Raw genomic sequence first — 20,830 nt, forward strand, 5'->3', positions numbered from 1 at the left:
TGATTGTCTTTTTAAAAAAAACATATCAATTAATGAATTACCCAGTACTTCAATTCCAAGTACCAGAGGACTTGCACAAACCATTAAAGGCATAGTAAATCTTCATTGCTCGGTAAATAACACTGTGTTGATGAGGTAACTTGTCAGCACATTACTTCGTTTTTGCAACAATATTTTTTTACAGTTTTAATGCACTTTAAATGAAATAGAAAAATTAGGAGATGGTACTATCTAATCCTGGCTCTCTACATACGTACAAAAATTATCTTATCTATAACACCAATTGGAACTTAAGTGTACAGCCACTCACTGTAGTAACAATACACCCTTTTCACAATAGGCCAACATTGATAAGAGCGCAAATTCATGTGACTCGCAGATCTCCAGAACGCGGCTGAACGTGTATCAATTTCCAATACTCCTGTGCAACGCCGCATGTGATTTCAGCCTTTCACTCTTTTGAACATTTGGCGACGTAACAACTTAGAAAACACAATATGACATTGTCAGAATATGTTATAAATATGTAATTCACAATATAAGTGTAAATACATTACATAAATTGTCTTGATTAATTTAATTAAGTACTTGTTTTTCTCCATTTTTTCACACATTTGACACGCTTGGGTAGAGCTTTTTTATCGCACTGTTTGAAAAAAGATCTATCTTGTTTATTGATACATCTGTGGCTAAGTAGCCCCTGTGTTCCGGATAAACCAATTATCTCGTTATGATCAGATACTGTGCCGACAAATACTAAATAACAGCATGGTGTCATAAACCACCCGTGGTAGATGCCTGGTCATTGAACACCATGTATGGCACCCCAATGTCTTATCGTGGTAGAAGTATTACGAAGTCATCTCTAAGACTAATGTAACGCCAAATACTCAAACTAAATACTGTATAGATATTAGCCAGTTTTAATCATAATAATACAGTGAATGCTGGACATTCGTCCTAGCCTATTTTTCACACAGTCGGACATTCGTCCCTATATTTTTGACAACCTGAACATTCGTGCCTTCGTTATTTTGACAATGCACAATGCACATAATGGTTCCTACATAATTTTAACAGCCAGGACATTCGTTATTTGGACAGCCCGGAGATTCGTTCCTGAATAATTACTATCCCGGTCATTATTATCACATTTTATCAAAATAATATGGCACTTTTATCCGGCATTTTAACATGTCGTTATTGAAATAGTTAAAAATAATGTTCTCATATTTTGTGTATATTTTATATTGTGTATAATTTATATTGTTGTAAGATTTTATCGTGATCATGAGAATGATAACGTTAAAAATAATCGAATATATCTACTTACACTGAGATGTGTAATTTGCCAAAATGCAGAATTCTGGGCGCTAAAACTATGTAGGAGTATATACATCCGGTCTGTCAAAAGAATGTTGGAACGATTGTCCGGGATGTCTAAATAGCGTGGGAATGAATGTCCGGGTAGTTAAAACAACGTACGAACTAATGTCCGCGTTGTCAAAATTAGATACAATTTTCCCTGTGAAAGAATATTCAGATACATAATTAAGTGCTTAATACTTATATATACATTTGAAATATTTATTAGCTTTTATGCTAAACACGAAACCTATTTATAGTATCGCTAAAATAAAACTCCGTTCTTACATAGTCTTATAAAGAGTGTTCGTTAATGTATGGAAGAACACAATTAAAACAAGAATTTTCATCGACCACAACAGAGTTAAAGAATGTTTTCGAAAAATCAAGACACACACACACACAAAAGAGATTTATGACATGATGTGGCACATATTTATCACTCATAATCACGTTTAAAGAGAAATCAAGGTGCATGCATAGACAGATCAGTTTGCTCCACGTTCGTTTTTTCATCTGTATAAAAGAATTCTTCAATATTGTATTTCACTGTTAAAGAACATTAATAAAAGTTAAAAGAAAAATGACACAACATTAATCATGTGCTTTGCATTTTCTATTGCATTTTCTTATGATTGAGTCAACACAAATTTTACACGTTCGATAGTTCGTGAATAATATTACAGACTAACAAACATACCTTTGAGATTTTAAGTTATATAATAACCTTTTATATTATACGACTTTTGTATATCTTTGTTTTGTGCAATTATCAATGTTTATTCTTCAGATCACATTTGCTCTGATGACAATGGGTATCTTGAATTTGAATTGAGATTAAATAAAATGTATATACACGTATACACTAGTGGTACTATATACATTTTTGTACTATGGCTTTGAAATATGACTTGGGTGTGAGAATGTTAATTTCATAACCCCTCATGAATTTATTGACTAAACAACACATCCATGTATGCATATGTTTGCTGTTATTGTAACCAGTGTCAGTGCTCATGAAAATCCCGAATGAAATTAATAAAATTCAACTGCTTTATAATCATCGATATGCTCTGCCAAAGATCTATACACGTTCAGCCTCGTTCTGAAATTCGACGCATCACATGATGTCTAAAAATAGCAACAGCAGTAGTATTGTGAAACTGGTCTATTCCATGTTTACTTTCATAATATCAAAATGATCCTTGCTCTGAGACAATGGAGCATGTGCCTAAAGTGTCGTCCCATAACAGTAGGTGCAGTCCGCACAGGCTTATCAGGGACAACAGTGTGCACTTTAAAATCCATTTTAAGTAGAAACTGTTGTCCCTGGGACGACGCTTTACGCACATGCATTAAGCCCTGTTTTCCCAGAACGAAGCTTAAATGTTATGTGACACAGATCTATAGGTCAAACCTGAAATTGTTTCAGATATTCCAGATCTGTACTATCGTTTAAGTCATTCTTCAGTGCTTTGATGGACACATAAGGATTCAGTTCTGTGAGCCGTGGGGTGCAAGCTTCAGCCCTGCAAACATTTATATACCATTGAATACTGTAAGAACTCATTCAATATATATGAGCATCACTCTCAGAAAGACGCCTTAATGCATTTAAGTCAAGTATCTTTCTCGATTAGCCTGCGTAGAGAAAAAATGTTTCGCCTACACTTGGTTTTTGTTTAGAATACTTGAGTGAAAAAAAAGAGTATAATTTGGGATGATACTTTATGAATTTCCATTCATGATTTGCATTTATGATGATAAGGCAATAAATATGTTCTCTTGCTTTTTCTAAAATTTGTCTAGTGACCTATGTTTTACCTCAAAAGAACTAGTTTCAAAATTGGTTGAGATATCATTTGGACAAATGTTCTGGCCAAGTTTCACAAAAATTTGGCAATGAGGCCTTTAGAATGTTCACAAGCTTTTTCTTAAAATTGCCTTATTGACCTAGTTTTTTATCTGAATTGACCCAGTTTAACCCTTTGAGCGCTGGAACTAGATTTTGAAGGCCTTTGCAAACATTTTGGATCCAGATGAGACGCCACACAACGTGGCGTCTCATCAGGATCCAAACTGTTTGCTATTCTGATAGTATTCTTCACAAAAAAAATCAAACAAATGCTAAAAAATCAGCAGACGACATTTTTGCAGACAACAAATTTCCCAGCATGCAAAGGGTTAAAACTCAGCCAATTTATATTTTGATCACAGTTCCTGAAGATTGGGGAATAAATTTGGCCTATAAAATATTTTTTCAAATATGACCCTGTAATATAATTTTATAAGGTCGCCGTGGTGTAATGGATATGGTGTCCGCCTAGCGACCGGGAGGTCACGGGTTCGATCACCGCTGTGGGAGCGTTCTTTCGATCCCCCATATAGACATCAAGTACTGGTTCTAGGCCCAGGAAACGGACTCGAGAGCATTTCAAATAAGTAGGAATAACTTTCTATGCAATCGAGCTAAAATAAATAGGTTTAAACTAAAAACTAATATAATTTTTGATTCCAAGTGACCCAGTTTCCAAATTGGCAAATATATCATGGTACATCAAGCCTAAATAGTGTCCATAGGGCAAATGTTGATGATGCATGATAGTTGAGGAAAATCGCACAAAACGTGTTTTGGAGTAATGGAACTTAGTCAGAGATTTTACACAATGAACCTGAACACATGTGAAAGTTTAAATTGAATACCTCTAGTAAAAAAGGGTGTTATGGAGATGTTGCATGTTTGAATGTCAGAGTAAAATCTATATGCCACCTCATAGAGTGGAGGCATTAACATCAGCTGAAAGCTAAAAAAACAGGCCTTTATGCATGTGTGTAAAGTGTTGTACCAGATTAGCCTGTGAAGTCCCCAAAAGCTTTGCAGGGATGACACAATCCACATAAAATGGATTTTTGCTACGAAGAGACCTCCTTAAAATGAAAAATACAATAAAAGCCAAAAGTGCCATCCCTGAATAACCTTTGCAGACAGCACAGGCTTATCTGGGATGACAGATCACACACATGCATGAAGCCCGGTTTTCCGGGGGCATGGCCAAATTATTTTAGCATTATAAAGGACGGCTACTACAAAGGACATTATAGAGAAACCTGTTTATGGTTCCCTGTACATCCCCCTCCCTCAGGAAAAACTGGGTACCGAGATCCAGCAGGGTGGCCGCCAATGGGTCTTGAACAGTCACACTCTGAAATACACTGACTTCAACAGTGGGGAACACATATGATGAGTCCCAAGTTATCATAAGCAAGATCATCTATTAGTCAGAGATTACTGGTAATCCAACAGGCTACACTCGAATGGAGCACAGGTAATTTTAGGATTTTATCTCAATGTTAATTGAATTGGGTTAAATCATTAATATTTTGTACCTGAGGTATCTGTTATTCACACAGCACTTAACATCACTTTTTTATTTTTCATGTAAAACAAATTTCCCAGGAAATATTTGCATTATTATACTCCACCTTTGATGCAGAAATCTAATCAAAGCAACTAGCCAGGTCATTCCATGCATGAGAGTACCAGTCATGTAATGTTGTGAATACAAATTTGACCTTAAAAATCATTTTGCCTTCAAACTGCCTACTAGCAATCAGATTCAACACTGCAACATTCTGTCACATATTATATGACAACCATTTCTGTAAAGACATTAAGTTATTTGAAATTCTTTTCATGTAATAGAAAATAATGTTGATAACTGGATAATCCCTATATTTGATTCTGTAAATGTGACCCTCAGAGAAAACATTTAACTGTTGACCTTGGACCTAAAGAGTTCATGTTTGACTTTTGGCCGGTCTCATTAATATCTTATATTTTATCTTTTACCTAAAATCCTAAAATTCTTTTTTTTTACCTATGACCTAAATACGTTATATTTTATCTTAGACCTGTGAACGTAATATCTAATATCTGATCTTTGACCTAGGACCTTAAGATAATACATTTGATATTTGACCTGTGACCTTAGTAAATTATCTTTTGACTAGTGACCTCAATATCTTACATCCGATCTTTGAGTTTACGATCTTACATTTGATGTTTGACCTGTGACATTTAGATCTTACATTCATTATTTTGCCAATGACCTAAATATCTTATCTTTGAGCGTTTACCTGTGATCAAATGTAAAATTGAAAATCCCAAAATGCTAGGAAAAGTAAAGAGTTCTGACAAAAATCAATATGTACCAACTAACCCTTGGGCAAATTATACAAACAAATGTCATGGAACTCTTTGTTTCCTGCAAGCTTTATCAGTAAGCTTAACAGTCAAAGGACTCATTTGCAATATTAATTGGTAATTATATTCCCTGAAGGCAACACAGGGAAGTTCTATGGCATTTGTCCTGAATTGAAACGAATTAAAATAGATATATCTTACCCAACAACAAGTTAATTATAAATATTCAGCTTCTTATTGATTTAGCAATTACAATAAAAATCAATGTAAAGATGAAAAGTTATTGCAAACGCAAGACTTGTGCAATGCGCACATCAATTGTCATGATCAGATATCTGATGAATGCATGACATATTGAATTATATTTCATTGTTGATAAATTCAATGGTTGGATAACACAGACTTAAATTGTTTTGTAGATCAATATGATTCTGTTTGAGTGAAGAAGCTAGTGACACTTACATGTATTACTTAACTTACAGAGTCTGGCTACCTGTACAATATTATGAGCCTGGCTCTGGGAAAACTGGGCTTACAGCATGTGTTGTATCAGATTCACCTGTGCAGTCCACACAGGCTCATCTGGGACAACACTTTCTGCCTACACTGACCACACAGGCTCATCTGGGACAACACTTTCTGCCTACACTGACCACACAGGCTCATCTGGGACAACACTTTCTGCCTACACTGACCACACAGGCTCATCTGGGACAACACTTTCTGCCTACACTGACCACACAGGCTCATCTGGGACAACACTTTCTGCCTACACTGACCACACAGGCTCATCTGGGACAACACTTTCTGCCTACACTGACCACACAGGCTCATCTGGGACAACACTTTCTGCCTACACTGACCACACAGGCTCATCTGGGACAACACTTTCTGCCTACACTGACAGTCCACACAGGCTCATCTGGGACAACACTTTCTGCCTACACTGACAGTCCACACAGGCTCATCTGGGACAACACTTTCTGCCTACACTGACCACACAGGTTCATCTGGGACAACACTTTCTGCCTACACTGACCACACAGGCTCATCTGGGACAACACTTTCTGCCTACACTGCCTCATCTGGGACAACACTTTCTGCCTACACTGACAGTCCACACAGGCTCATCTGGGACAACATCTTCTGCCTACCTGACCACACAGGTTCATCTGGGACAACACTTTCTGCCTACACTGACCACACAGGCTCATCTGGGACAACACTTTTCTGCCTACACTGACCACACAGGCTCATCTGGGGACAACACTTTCTGCCTACACTGACCACACAGGCTCATCTGGACAACACTTCTGCCTACACTGACCACACAGGCTCATCTGGGCCAACACTTTCTGCCTACACTGACCACACAGGCTCATCTGGGACAACACTTTCTGCCTACACTGACCAAATGAATTTTCACTACGAAGAGACTACCTTTAAACAAAAAATACCATCAATGTCGTTCCTGGCAAGCCTATACCATCAATGTGGAAAGTGTCGTTCCTGACAAGTGTCGTTCCTGACAAGCCTGTGCTGACAAACCATCAATGTGGAAAGTGTCGTTCCTGACAAGCCTATACCATCAATGTGGAAAGTGTCGTTCCTGACAAGCCTATACCATCAATGTGGAAAGTGTCCTTCCTGACAAGCCTGTGCTGACACACCATCAATGTGGAAAGTGTCGTTACTGACAAGCCTTTACCATCAATGTGGAAAGTGTCGTTCCTGACAAGCCTGTGCTGACACACCATCAATGTGGAAAGTGTCGTTCCTGACAAGCCTTTACCATCAATGTGGAAAGTGTCGTTCCTGACAAGCCTATACCATCAATGTGGAAAGTGTCCTTCCTGACAAGCCTGTGCTGACACACAATACCATCAATGTGGAAATTGGCGTTCCTGACAAGCCTGTGCTGACACACCATCAATGTGGAAAGTGTCGTTCCTGACAAGCCAGTGCTGACACAAAATTGTACAGACAATAAGCCATTTGCTTGTCAAAGTCAATTTAGTCAAAAGAAACTTGTGCACATTTGTTAAAATTAATACTGGCACTAGTAACCAACAATTACCAGTACTACCAACTACAAATACAAATTTTGTAATGCAAATATTTCTTACATTTTTTCTTGGGCAACTTTTATGTGCAACATTTTATGACATTTACAGCTGTACAATTGGGTCATAAGATATTAACGACAAGAATATGGCATTTAAATTTCCAATGGTTGAAATAGGCCACATCAGCATTATCAGGATGCCATCATTAACAACAACAACCCACACCCCTAGTCTGGAATATGGGTGAAGAATTTTGCTCATGAATAATTTAGGGGCCCAAGACCAACACACACCAGCTAAACCCTTCTGGCCAAAAGTATAACATAGGTACATCTCTGAACCATACCTCCATTGGGGATACTGGCATTGTTAACAGCCGTATTCCATTACAAGATCAATATCCTTTCAAGTTTAAACTATTGGTACATACAATACCATGGGCTGTACTTTAGTGTCATAATTATGTATACCCAGAGACTATTGGTCAAATTAGTTTAATAAACTTTTACCAATTTGTGTGGGGTGTTTTCAAGAATATAACTGTTTATACAACTACAAGTAATAAATATAGTTTACAAGCAAAATGTTATTCCGTACTAAAGAAACAAAATAATTAAATGAAAAGAAACAAAATCATATATAATAAATGGTTTTGACCCAAATTGGAACATATCGTGACCTTGTGTTGGGACACAATCAACATGTCATTTCAGTCTGTAATGCAAGCTTATGAAAAAATCTGCTCAATGTTTATATTTTCATTTCAAGAAAGTCCTTCTTAGCAAAATTCAAGTTTAGGCGGAAAGCGTCGTCTGCACAGGCTAATCTGGGACAACACTTTAGGCACATGCATGTACCCCTTTTTCACAGAGCACGTCTCAAATTTATATTTTCTATTTTAAGATTTGACGTAATTTCCATCTAGCCTGGGCACGGCCAACAATTGTCAACATGTTACCGATGTGATCGCATGATGTACTGTTCTTACTTAATTTTAACAACCAACAAACAAGTGAAGCTTAATTTAGATTGAATGAAACATGTACCATCTAATATCTAGAAATGGGGCAAAAGTGAAAGTAAATTTTAAGAGAATGATAAAGACACACGTGTCTGTATTCAACAGCAATTGAATACCTTTTTTGTACGCTACTTTGCACATACTTATCTTAACCAAATTGGTATAATACATGAGATATAAGTAAACTAGGGACATGAAAAATAAAGCAGTAGGCTTTTTTCGGACCTGAATAAAAATAATATGTCTTTAAGTAGCAATTAGCGGCCACAGTCATATAACGTAGCATCAGAGAATGATAAAATCAAAAGATCTTTATCACTGATAGGTGTTACTAATATCACTTGGCAAGTGATTATTGTTATTAGAAGGCTATAAAGGGATTTCTGCTTGTAATGTTTAAAAAATGGAGCTTTAATTGCAATTTGTTCATATAAATTAAAGAACAAGTATTGTTTTTAGTTAATATCCAGACAAATAGTATTTTGTCCCGACAGCAAGACAAACATCTGACAAGCGGGACTGTCCTGTCGAAACCAGGTCACGTGGAATGTATGAATATAATTTAACAACTTGACATGATTTGCTATTTTATTCAGACTCTTCAATAAACTGGTTTTCTAAGGCCAGATTTTTATTTAACTTTTTAAAGTGAGAACTTTATATAAACCAATATCTAAGTCACTATAATTATATGTAAGAATACTATAGATAGTTCAAATATGTTTGAAGTTAAGTTCTAACAATATACAAGAACAATCTTAACAATCAAAACTAACAATATAATAGTTAATTAGCTATTAAATATATATATGTCACAAAATAAGAGTATTTTAAATTGACTATATATCTTCGTAAAATAATAAAAGGAATACTTACGATGAAATTGTTTCTTGAAAAATAAAGCTCCAATTCTCGAATTTAAACAGGAGTTTATTTTAATAATTAAAAATTAATTCCATGTTGTATATTTATGATTTCAGTCATAATATACATAGCTTGAAAATTCAGAAATGGTATAATATATATGATTGTCTATGTTTAGCATTATCCTGTACAGTTCTGAGTTTACTTACAACATTGCAAATATATTAGAATCTAGAGACACGCATTAAACCAAGTCACATAGAGGAGAAGCACTCAAAACTCTACTATAAATGGTAATACACTTAAGCACTGGTGGTAAAATAAGACCAAAGGTAAAACTTTGGTTTGACATTTATTCTATCCAACATGTACTGTAATGTTGTTAATCTATACAAACAGTGCTAAATCATGTTGGAATTCATTATATTATTTTCACTTACCTTTACTCCAGCCAGCACAATGTTCTTTGCTGAAAAACACATTAATTCATATATAATTACTTATTTTCTTTATGCCAAACATTTCATGATGTTGAAAAATTATCTCAAAAGTCAATCAATCTTGATTATCACTAAAACTACAAAACTATAAGTAGGCTCGTTCAGTTGATTGTTCACTGGACTTCAATTTCAAGGATTGGAGGTTCTATTCCAAACATGGTCACATAAATGAACCTAAGTCATGAAATTATTTTTACAACAATTCTTTGCATACTGATTCATGTAGGACAGCTTACAGTTATTGTTCAATTTGTACTAGTAACCAGCTAACCTATACAACTTGCTTATGACAGATTTATATCACTGATATATGGTTGAATATTGCAAAAATTCCAATAAACAAATGCCCAATTTGGGGAATTCCTCTGAGATTGTTTGAAGGCTCAATCTTAAAGACACTTAAGTATTGGTTCTACTTCAAAGACTTAAGAGTTGCAATTAGCTTATGACCGTTAAATTAATATGTCTGCAGTTTACTTACCAATCTCAATACCAAGTCCTCCCACACCGTACAAAAGTACAGAGGATTTTGCCATTCTTTGCATGGCTCCATCGCCAAGAACATATCGCTGACGACTAGAAAAAAATTAATAATTAATTCAAAATTGAGAACCTGACATTTCACACTATAATTTTTTCTATTAATAAAGATTTTCTTTGCATTCCTATATAAAAAACTAATAGCATGAATTCACCAGATATGGTTTAACATCAATAAGTGAAAACACCACTATTTGATAGGAATATCCGCATGTCATTAATAAGAAATTATAACAATAAATTACAAATATATACACCTGTACAAGGAGTCATCAATGTCATTTTCATCTGCCATCATGAAAACCTGACCAAACCTGATATGAAAATAAAAGATAATTCACAAGGACAATCTTGTCTAAAAAGCTAGAGGCTACTACAAAATATGTAATTACTATAAAGTGCCATTATGTCATTTCTAAATATAGAAAATGTTAAAAAGATATATATAACTATTAATAACCGTAATATCGTATATATATATATAAAAAACAATAATTGATACGTATTTTTTCTGGTAATATACATAAATGCACTCACAGGGGACAACGGCTAAAGAAGCTGAGAATAGTCCGAAAAATAATGATAGGTCGAAAGTATAGATACTATTTTTGTGTTTGCAGTAGCAATATGTACTACGTGTCGTGTGGAATGCATCCATACAATAACAAAACGAATATATTCGAAAATTATTGGTAGTCATAATTTATATGCACATTTCCAACTTACACAGCAAAATGGGTTTATAACAAATAGGCAGTCTACTTTCGTTTTATTGATCGCATCCAGAACGGAACTGTCATGAAAATTTGCAACACTCTTTTCGATTGGACGAAAATTACTCATCAAATTATTTGACCAATAAAAATGTTTGTATTACAATACGCCGGCCGGTGAACGTCTCGCCATTGCTGGGATCTGAATCACTTCGGATCAGAATTTTCAACATGGATACTGCAAATAATGATGGGGGTTTAGACCTCCAAATTGTCGCACTAAAAGGAGCTTCTGTGTTACTCATTATTGGTGAACCATTCACAGAGGAACATAGAAAACTTACATTGTTGGAAGTAACCAAAGGTATTTGACTTTTAGCATCAATTATCATGTTTATTATAAATCCGGAGGGAAATAACTATGCGTGCACGGTGCACGCGTAACGTTCATTTTTCAAAGTAAATTTTGATCGCACAGTTTCTTTACTTACAGTTTGTTATTGGTATGTCTTTATTTATAAGCATGTGAACGTTTTTTTATCTATTAGGTGGTGAATGAATGACTGGTCCTAACTGGTTTTACTTTCAGCCAATTTAAACCAAACTGCGTTAGTGTACATGCACCATTTGTCATTTAATTTAATATACATGTAGTCTTTTGTTAGATCAGTGTGATTATCAACATGTGTTATGGTTAAACTGATTTTAGGGCAACATCTAGTCTTTCAAAAAGGTGCAAGAGGTAGCAAAAAAGGACCAGGGTGGCAAGCTGGACCAGTGTTGTGACATTTTTCTATACATTGGTTATATCCGAGGATTTGCATAGCCTTCCATTAAAATCATGTTTGTTTAAGCTAAAGCATTTCATTTAACATTCAGTAATTAAAAAAACAAAATTTAATTTCACAAGATTTTGACACTTTGTGTTGACCAGTTCAAAGGAGGAAAAAATGAGCATGTTGCAGCACCCTTCTATTTCACTCTTGATCTTTTCCTTGGTTGAATAATGGTGGATTACTGTTTAAGGTTTTAACTTACTTAATTATGAGTTAATTGTATAGCTGTCATAAAAAAGCAATTATTTTTATACTTCTTTTGTATGCTATTGATCTTTCTTGTGTAAATAATTATTTTCATAATCACAAAGTTGTTCCTCAAGTTGTTCCTCTGTAATATGTGTGTTTATATGTAGTTTGACTAGCAACTGTGAAAAGCTTACTCTCATTTTGTAAAAGGCAATTTCAAAATACATGTAGTGATGCTGTACATATATTACTTCTAGTTCTACAGTTTGCAGCAGCTTTTTAGTGCTGTAATTGATTCTCAAACAAAACTCCAGCTGAACCATGTGATTCTAGAATGGCTGGCAATTATTGACTCTGCCTGTATCAATTATTGAATAATAACAGGATAATGATTTGTGCCTGGCTCTCTGTGACTCATCCAAGGGTGATTTGCCAACTGTCTGTACTCCCATGGGGTGATGCTGCCCTCTCTAGACTAATACCTGAACCTTCCTTTGTGATGTTGAGAATACACCCTGCTCATACGTTACTAGTTAATAGTAACAATGCCATGGTTTCAACATTGTGTAATATTAGCTATTTTCTTTAAATTCATTACTTGTGCAACACTGTATGAATCATTAGTTTAACTGTTAGGTACTACTTTAATGCATTTACAAAATTGATTATTTTCACTGAGTATTGCCATAGTAACTTTAATTAACATCAATATTGCAAGTTATGAACAAGTACAATAATAGTTAATAGCGTTAGGAATGTTTGGTTTATGGGATCTAATGTCTGAGTTTCATGCTGTGTACCAGTCTATCTCATTTGTCTGTCTGAGACTGGTTAAATTCTTAGAGATTCTTGCCAGTCTTGATGCATGACCTTATGTCTCACGTGATTATAGGGCTCAATGAAAAAAATACAACAGGGCTTATTGATTCGCTTTAATGACTTTTTTATTCAGCATTTATTGCCAGCACAACTAATTGTCTGAAAGTTGGTTTCAGACAGGGAACATTTGGAATCACAAACACCTCAAATTACCAAAAGCAACATGTATTGATTGCTCTTCTTCATGACTCAGACTCAGTCTTTCCCCATGTGTCACTAGTCAGTGTATAACATTATTGCATAGGTTAGGCTTTTCAAAATTCCTTTCTCCATGAAATCACAAAATGTTCCGGATTTATATCTCTTAACTTAAAAGAATATTGGCCAGTTTCTAGAGTCATTTGGGTTTTGAAAAACATAAAGTAAGAATCTTACAATAAAGAGCAAAAAATAAATGATTTTTTTCTGACATAAATTTCCTTATAATTACATGGTATTTTAATTATGTCTTATTGTATGGGTATTTTATTGCACTGTTGATGAGCTTAAAATTTACAGTAAGCTTAAAACTTTCAGGATTTTATGGATATACAGTAACTGCATAGATGTTTTCTTAATTATTTCTCAGTCTTTTCATGATGGCTGATTGCTCTTTATTACTTTAAGGTATCTTGTTATGTTTCTTTAGAAACGGCGTTTGTACGTTACGACTCAAAACGCAGATCAAATTACTTATAAGATACTCTTCTATATTTTTTTTAACTCAACTTGAATGACAAGTTTTTGTACATAAACATCAAAACAGAGACCACAATAGGTTCCAATGTTTTTGTGTACATGTGTGTGTAGAAACTAGTAGAACTTGAACAGAAAGCGTTGCAGTTATAATCTGGCCTCAGAATTCGTAATGTGGTGTGTGGTATGCTTAAACCTGGTAACATGTTTTCAGCATATTCACCACATGTGCAATCACTCCATCCTGAATAGCTTCTCAAGCATGAGTAATATTTACTTTCATATTAGCCTTGTGTTCTTTGATTGCTAAAGACAAGAATTTCATGCTTCTTTTAAACCTAGGTTATTTTATCTTGTTGTTATCGTTTGAAGTCGCATACAATACATTATTGCTGAAAAAGATATTTGAACAAGTATGATTGTTTCAGGGCATTGACTTGTGTAAAGAAAAAAAAGATTAATAACAAAAATAAAAATTTAAATATTCATTTGTAGATGACTGGCATATCAACACAATCCTAGTTTATACATTTCAAATTATGAATGAAATAGACATAAGATTTGATACATAGATATTATCTATGAAAACTCAATACACCCACATCACATGACCTCATTTTGATCTTGACATTGATGTTTCTCTTACATGTATCAGAAAAACACAAGAAAAACTTGTATACTTTAATCAATGTTTTCTATGAGTGCTCTCAAGACATCCACAACCTCTGACCTCATTTTTACATCGAAATCTACCTACTGTGGATGAAGACATATTCAGATTGTCCAAATTCTTAGTTTACCCAAACGGATAGGTTTTGTAAAGGTTTCATCTTGACAGGATGTAAATCATGTGATATATGAATAATGTCAACACACCAGCATCACCAGGCCTCATTTTGACCTTTTTATGTCCCCCACCACTATAGTGGGGGACATATTGTTTTTGCCCTGTCTGTTGGTTTGTTGGTTGAGTCAGTGGTTGGTTTGTTTGGGCAAACTTTAACATTTGCCATAACTTTTGCAATATTGAAGATAGCAACTTCATATTTGGCATGCATGTGTATCTTATGGAGCTGCACATTTTGAGTGGTGAAAGGTCAAGGTGATCCTTCAAGGCCAAAGGTCAACAAAAAATCAAAGCGGCGCAGATGGGGACATAGTGTTTCCAACAAACACATTTCTTGTTGGACTAAGACTTAAAGGGGCCTTTTCACAGATTTTGGCATTTTTTAACTTATTCATTAAATGCTTTATATCGATAAATGTTAACATTGAATCGTAAAAGCTCCAGTAAAAAATCAAGAATAAAATTAAAAAAAGGAAAAGAACATTGCCCGGAACAGGTTTCGAACCAGTGACCCCTGGAGTCCTGCCAGAGTCCTGAAGTAAAAACGCTCTAGCCTACTGAGCTATTCCGCCGAGTACACGTACTAGACGTATTTTATACCTTATATAAGCAATCTTCGTAGTTTCACAAAATTTAACGACAAAAACAGAACTCTCCAAATTATTCAATCGTTTCGCGTTGCAACGCTTTATAATTTTTAGGTTTTAAAATCGTCAAAAGATGCATATAATGGCTATATTAGACCATGGTAAATGTTCAGTATTACTGTTTCCTCACAATTATCATAACTAAAACGAAAATTTGCGAATCTGAAACAACTTTTTTCAATTTTGTCAATTTACCAAAGCGTGAAAAGATCCCTTTAAGAGAAGGTCAAAATGATTTGTTTGCCCACATTGACCATTTGATGAACACTACTACTTAAAGCGGGTATATACGATTTTTATATGTGTTAAATTGTAATATATTGATACAAATATGTTATCATAACACGCAATATGCAAGAAAAATGATACATTGAAGACGAATTTCATAAAATGCAGCAAATACAAATTAGCGCCCCGAGCCGATTGTGACGAAGATAATTCGTACATATTTTCCTACAATAACCGATGCATTTGTCTTTTTAGTAAGTGTTCGTGTGTCGTATGAATCGATATCGCTGCAGGAATTTAAAATGAACCGTTAAACTAAATTTAGATTCACATCGTACATGCATTATATACATGCCAGCGAATTCGGCTGTACAGTCTTTTCGATTTCAGAATTAAATATATGGCTAATTTCGCATTTTTCGACAAATGTTCTTCTTAACTTTTATTTTAGTTTATATTGAAATATATGTATAATAAGTTTTTTACACATTTTATATTAATTAATAAATATTTGACAAGATCGTATATACCCGCTTTAATTAAAAGCTTTGATACATCAATGAAACACACAGTCAGCACATCCATATCATCTAGATGATGTCTAGGTCAAGTTTTAATATGAGTCATGCTGGGTCAAAAACTAGGTCACTGGGTCACTTCGTGCGGTTTTAACCAAAAGTTTGTCCGGACCATAACTAAGTCATTTATCGTTAGGTTTTAAGATGCATTGGTACATTTGTTCACCTTCATTGGACGGTGTGTCGCGCCAAAGAATTATGTTGATATCTCCAAGGTAAAGGTCACACTTTGAGTTGAAAGATCAAATGCTTGTCCGGGCCATAACTTTGTTGTTTATTGTGAGACTCTAAAATTATTTGGCACATTTGTTCACCATCATGGGACGGTGTGTCACGTGAAAAAATTACGTCAATATCTCCAAGATCAAGGTCACAATTTGAGTTCAAAGGTCTAAAATGGCAATAAAGGAGCTTGTCTGGGCCATAACTATGTCTTTCATTGTTAGACTTTAAAATCATTCGACACATTTGTTCACCATCATTGGACGGTGTGTCTCGCGAAAGAATTACGTGGATATCTCCAAGGTCAAGGTCACACTTAGAGTTCAAAGTTCAAAAATGGCCATAAATGAGCTTGTCCGGGCCACAACTCTGTAGTTCATTGTGAGATTTTAAAATCATTTGGACCATTTGCTCGCCATCATTGGACAGTGTGTTACATGAAAGAATTACGTCAATATCTCCAAGGTTAAGGTCACACTTCGAGTTCAAAGTTTAAAAATATCCATAAATGAGCTTGTCCGGGCAATAACTATGTCGTTCATTGTGAGATTTAAAAATGATTTGGCATATTTGTTCACCATCATTGGATGGTTTGTCAGGCGAAAGAATTATGTCAATATCTTAAAGGTCAAGGTCACTCTTTGAGTTCAAAGGTCAAAAATGGCCATAAATGAGCTTGTCCGAGCCATAACTATGTCGTTCATTGTGAGATTTTAAAATCATTTGGCATATTTGTTCACCATCATTGCAAGGTGTGTCATTCTAAAGAATTATGTCGATATCTCCAAGGTAAAGGTCACACTTTTAGTTCAAAGGTCAAAAATGACCATAAATGATCTTGTCCCGGCCATAACTATGTCATTCATCGTGATATTTTAAAATTACTCTGTATATTTGTTCACAATTATTGACGGTGTGTCATGCGAAAGAATTACGTCAATATCTCCAAGGTCAAGGTCACACTTTGAGTTCAAAGTTCAAAAATGGCCATAACTATGTCATTCATTGTGAGATTTTAATTCTTCTATCAATGTCAATGCTGGTTTCATAATTTTTATCGGCAAGTCTAGACCAGATGGTCAGTAATTAAATTACACTAAAATACCAATACCAATAAATAAATATGTACACATATAAATAATGAACCCATTGAGGTGAAAACAAATTTATACTGGTGTTTAATGGCATTTTTATCAGAGGAAAAACCCTACGTTTTGGCACATACCCCACATTTATTGTATGTAATGATGACTTTGTTTCAAGTGTTTCCCATTATCAGAACACTCAGAACTTGAGGAAGTTTGTTGGTAGATAATAAGCCTCTCACAGCCAATAGCATATAAAGTATGTTGCAGTGTTTGTGAACACTTTGTAATACAGATGTATTTGTTATTTTATTCCTGCATCATTGATCTTTAATGACACGATAACACTAAAGAAAAATTCAATTGTTCATTCAATGTGACCTCTTTAGAGTCTTAATATGGTTGTGTTTACTGATTGTATTTTACAAATTGTGTCTTGTTTTGAGAAAGCTGGGCTTAATTCATGTGCGTAAACTGTTGTCCCAGATTAGCCTGTGCAGTCCGCACAGGCTTATCAGGGACAACACTTTCCGCCTAAACTTGATATTCGGTTAGGAGGGACTTCCTTGAAACTAAAAATACCATTAAAGCGGAAAGTGTTGTCCCTGATTAGCCTGTGCGGACTTTACGCACCCTGTGCGGACTTTACGCACATGAATTAAGCCCAGTTTTCTCAGAATAACACACAATTTATCTACAGTAAAACAATTTGGTTGTAAAAATCCAGGTAAAGACATACTGCCATGTTGTTAATTGGTGCAAAGAATTGTAATTTGATTTGTAACAGGTAAGCTTTAATTCCAAAAACTTGCAAATTTGGGATTTTGTTTCTTGTAATATACTTATCTGTTATACTTAGGAGAAACATATTAATACCTTGGCCCCTTCTATCCACCAGCCAAGAAATGGTAGTTTCATTTAAGGTAGTGCACCCCTAATGGGCACATATCCAAATATAATCTAATTATTTTCTTAATCAGCATCATTTCACTGAACTACATGCAAATTTGTAGGTAGGCTTTCCATGCTTTTAAAAAAAATATACCGATTTTTTCAAAACCACCCCCACGCTCGGCTTTTGTCCAGTTTATTTTCACCCCTGGGGTATATAAAAGTTCCATAATTCATTCAAATTTCCAAATATGGGCATGCAGTTGGTGTGTACAGATGCAGTAAAGGTGTTTTAAGTTTAAACAAGATGAAATAAGTATTCTTTTACTGACATTTATTTTTTTTAAATTTTTAACTATGGCAGAGTGCCATGAAATGTAAGTGATTTTAGCCAAGTAAAAATGGGGTCGGTTAAAAACAAAGTGTCATAAAATTCAATATATTATCATTTAAGTTATATTTTAAACATTGTTTTTATAGAAACACTATATACAGCAAAAATACCAAGAAATAGACAGATTTACTGTTTACTTTTTGAAATAAAAATGCAACATGCATCATTCATATTTTCAGCACTAAATCACCCAATTTAGCCATAACGTTGTTTTAATTTTAAAAATTGAAGGATGTGCATAAAAATCTCAACATATTTAACAATAAACGTAGGTTATATGCTATATTAAATCAAATTACGTTGGAAAAGAAATAAAACGCGTCGCAAAAAGTATGCGATGTGGGCAGGATTCGAACCTGCGCGGAAAGATCCCAAAAGATTTGTAGTCCATCGCCTTAACCACTCGGCCACGACAACTTCACATTTGTGCGAGTTTAAATTAGATCTCCATAAGTAAACAGGTAAAAAGGCTCGTCAATCTTTAAAGAAATCTCGAAATCGTATTTTTTCAGATGATATTTGGATCAAAGTCAATATTTATTGTGAAAATAATGTATTCTAAAGGAATTACGTAAACATATATCAAAATTCGAAGTTTGAAAAAAATTAAATGCATCTCTCGGAAATAACCGATCATTGAAGATCGGCAATGATCGTAAAATAAATCAGGGGAAATCATTAGGGGTGCGCTACCTTAAAAGTTGCCAGCCTCAGTGAACACTTTTCTCCAATTGAATAAAGTCCATGTTTCCTCATGGTGAATGTTGTCTAGACAGACTTGTGTGGGGTGGACTCATTGTTTCCTCATGGTGAATGTTGTCTAGGCAGACTTGTGTGGGGTGGACTCACGTTTCCTCATGGTGAATGTTGTCTAGGCAGACTTGTGTGGGGTGGACTCATGTTTCCTCATGGTGAATGTTGTCTGGACAGACTTGTGTGGGGTGGACTCATTGTTTCCTCATGGTGAATGTTGTCTAGGCAGACTTGTGTGGGGTGGACTCATTGTTTCCTCATGGTGAATGTTGTCTAGGCAGACTTGTGTGGGGTGGACTCATTGTTTCCTCATGGTGAATGTTGTCTAGACAGACTTGTGTGGGGTGGACTCAAGTTTCCTCATGGTGAATATTGTATAGGCAGACTTGTGTGGGGTGGACTCATTGTTTCCTCATGGTGAATGTTGTATAGGCAGACTTGTGTGGGGTGGACTCATTGTTTCCTCATTGTGAATGTTGTCTAGACAGATTTGTGTGGGGTGGACTCATTGTTTCCTCATGGTGAATGTTGTCTAGGCAGACTTTTGTGGGGTGGACTCATTGTTTCCTCATGGTGAATGTTGTCTAGGCAGACTTTTGTGGGGTGGACTCATTGTTTTCTCATTGTGAATGTTGTCTAGGCAGACTTGTGTGGGGTGGACTCATTGTTTCCTCATGTTGAATGTTGTCTAGGCAGACTTGTGTGGGGTGGACTCATTGTTTCCTCACGGTGAATGTTGTCTAGACAGACTGGTGTGGGTCGGACTCATGTTTCCTCATGGTGAATGTTGTCTAGGCAGACTTGTGTGGGGTGGACTCATGTTTCCTCATGGTGAATGTTGTCTAAACAGACTTGTGTGGGGTGGACTCATTGTTTCCTCATGGTGAATGCTGTCTAGACAGACTTGTGTGGGGTGGACTCATGTTTCCTCATGGTGAATGTTGTCTAGACAGACTTGTGTGGGGTGGACTCATGTTTCCTCATGGTGAATGTTGCCTAGACAGACTTGTGTGGGGTGGACTCACGTTTCCTCATGGTGAATGTTGTCTAGACAGACTTGTGTGGGATGGACTCGTGTTTCCTCATAGTGAATGTTGTCTAGACAGACTTGTGTGGGGTGGACTCATTGTTTCCTCATGGTGAATGTTGTCTAGACAGACTTGTGTGGGGTGGACTCATTGTTTCCTCATGGTGAATGTTGTCTAGACAGACTTGTGTGTGGTTGCCTCATTGTTTCCTCATGCAGGTGAATGTTGTCTAGGCAGACTTGTGTGGGGTGGACTCATTGTTTCCTCATGCAGGTGAATGTTGTCTAGGCAGACTTGTGTGGGGT

The 20,830-nt window shown here is 35.5% G+C and overlaps 2 protein-coding genes and 1 non-coding gene across 4 annotated transcripts in view; 1 reads left to right on the forward strand and 2 right to left on the reverse strand.

Moving 5' to 3' along the window:
• Nucleotides 1-11,367, reverse strand: part of LOC127876606 (ubiquitin-like modifier-activating enzyme 6) — a 50,903-nt gene extending 39,536 nt beyond the window's left edge. The window contains exons 1-6 of the mRNA XM_052421937.1: nt 11,287-11,367; nt 10,818-10,874; nt 10,502-10,596; nt 9,961-9,989; nt 4,474-4,568; nt 2,783-2,894 (exon numbers count right to left, since the gene is read on the reverse strand). Of these exons, the coding sequence (XP_052277897.1) occupies nt 2,783-2,894; nt 4,474-4,568; nt 9,961-9,989; nt 10,502-10,596; nt 10,818-10,858 (372 nt within the window). The 5' untranslated portion in view covers nt 10,859-10,874; nt 11,287-11,367. The remainder of the gene's footprint in view (nt 1-2,782; nt 2,895-4,473; nt 4,569-9,960; nt 9,990-10,501; nt 10,597-10,817; nt 10,875-11,286) is intronic.
• Nucleotides 11,368-11,430: 63 nt separating this feature from the next.
• The window catches only part of LOC127876605 (microtubule-associated protein 1A-like), a 56,877-nt gene continuing 47,477 nt past the window's right edge, over nt 11,431-20,830 (forward strand). For both annotated transcript variants that reach the window (XM_052421935.1, XM_052421936.1), the window contains exon 1: nt 11,431-11,637. In XM_052421935.1, coding sequence (XP_052277895.1) covers nt 11,505-11,637 — 133 coding nt within the window. In that variant the 5' untranslated portion in view covers nt 11,431-11,504. The remainder of the gene's footprint in view (nt 11,638-20,830) is intronic.
• On the reverse strand, nt 19,080-19,161 carry Trnac-aca (transfer RNA cysteine (anticodon ACA)). Its single transcript has one exon. It is a non-coding gene; the product is annotated as a tRNA-Cys (tRNA).

Source organism: Dreissena polymorpha, chromosome 4 (assembly GCF_020536995.1).
Source record: "Dreissena polymorpha isolate Duluth1 chromosome 4, UMN_Dpol_1.0, whole genome shotgun sequence".
NCBI classification, from domain to species: domain Eukaryota; kingdom Metazoa; phylum Mollusca; class Bivalvia; order Myida; family Dreissenidae; genus Dreissena; species Dreissena polymorpha.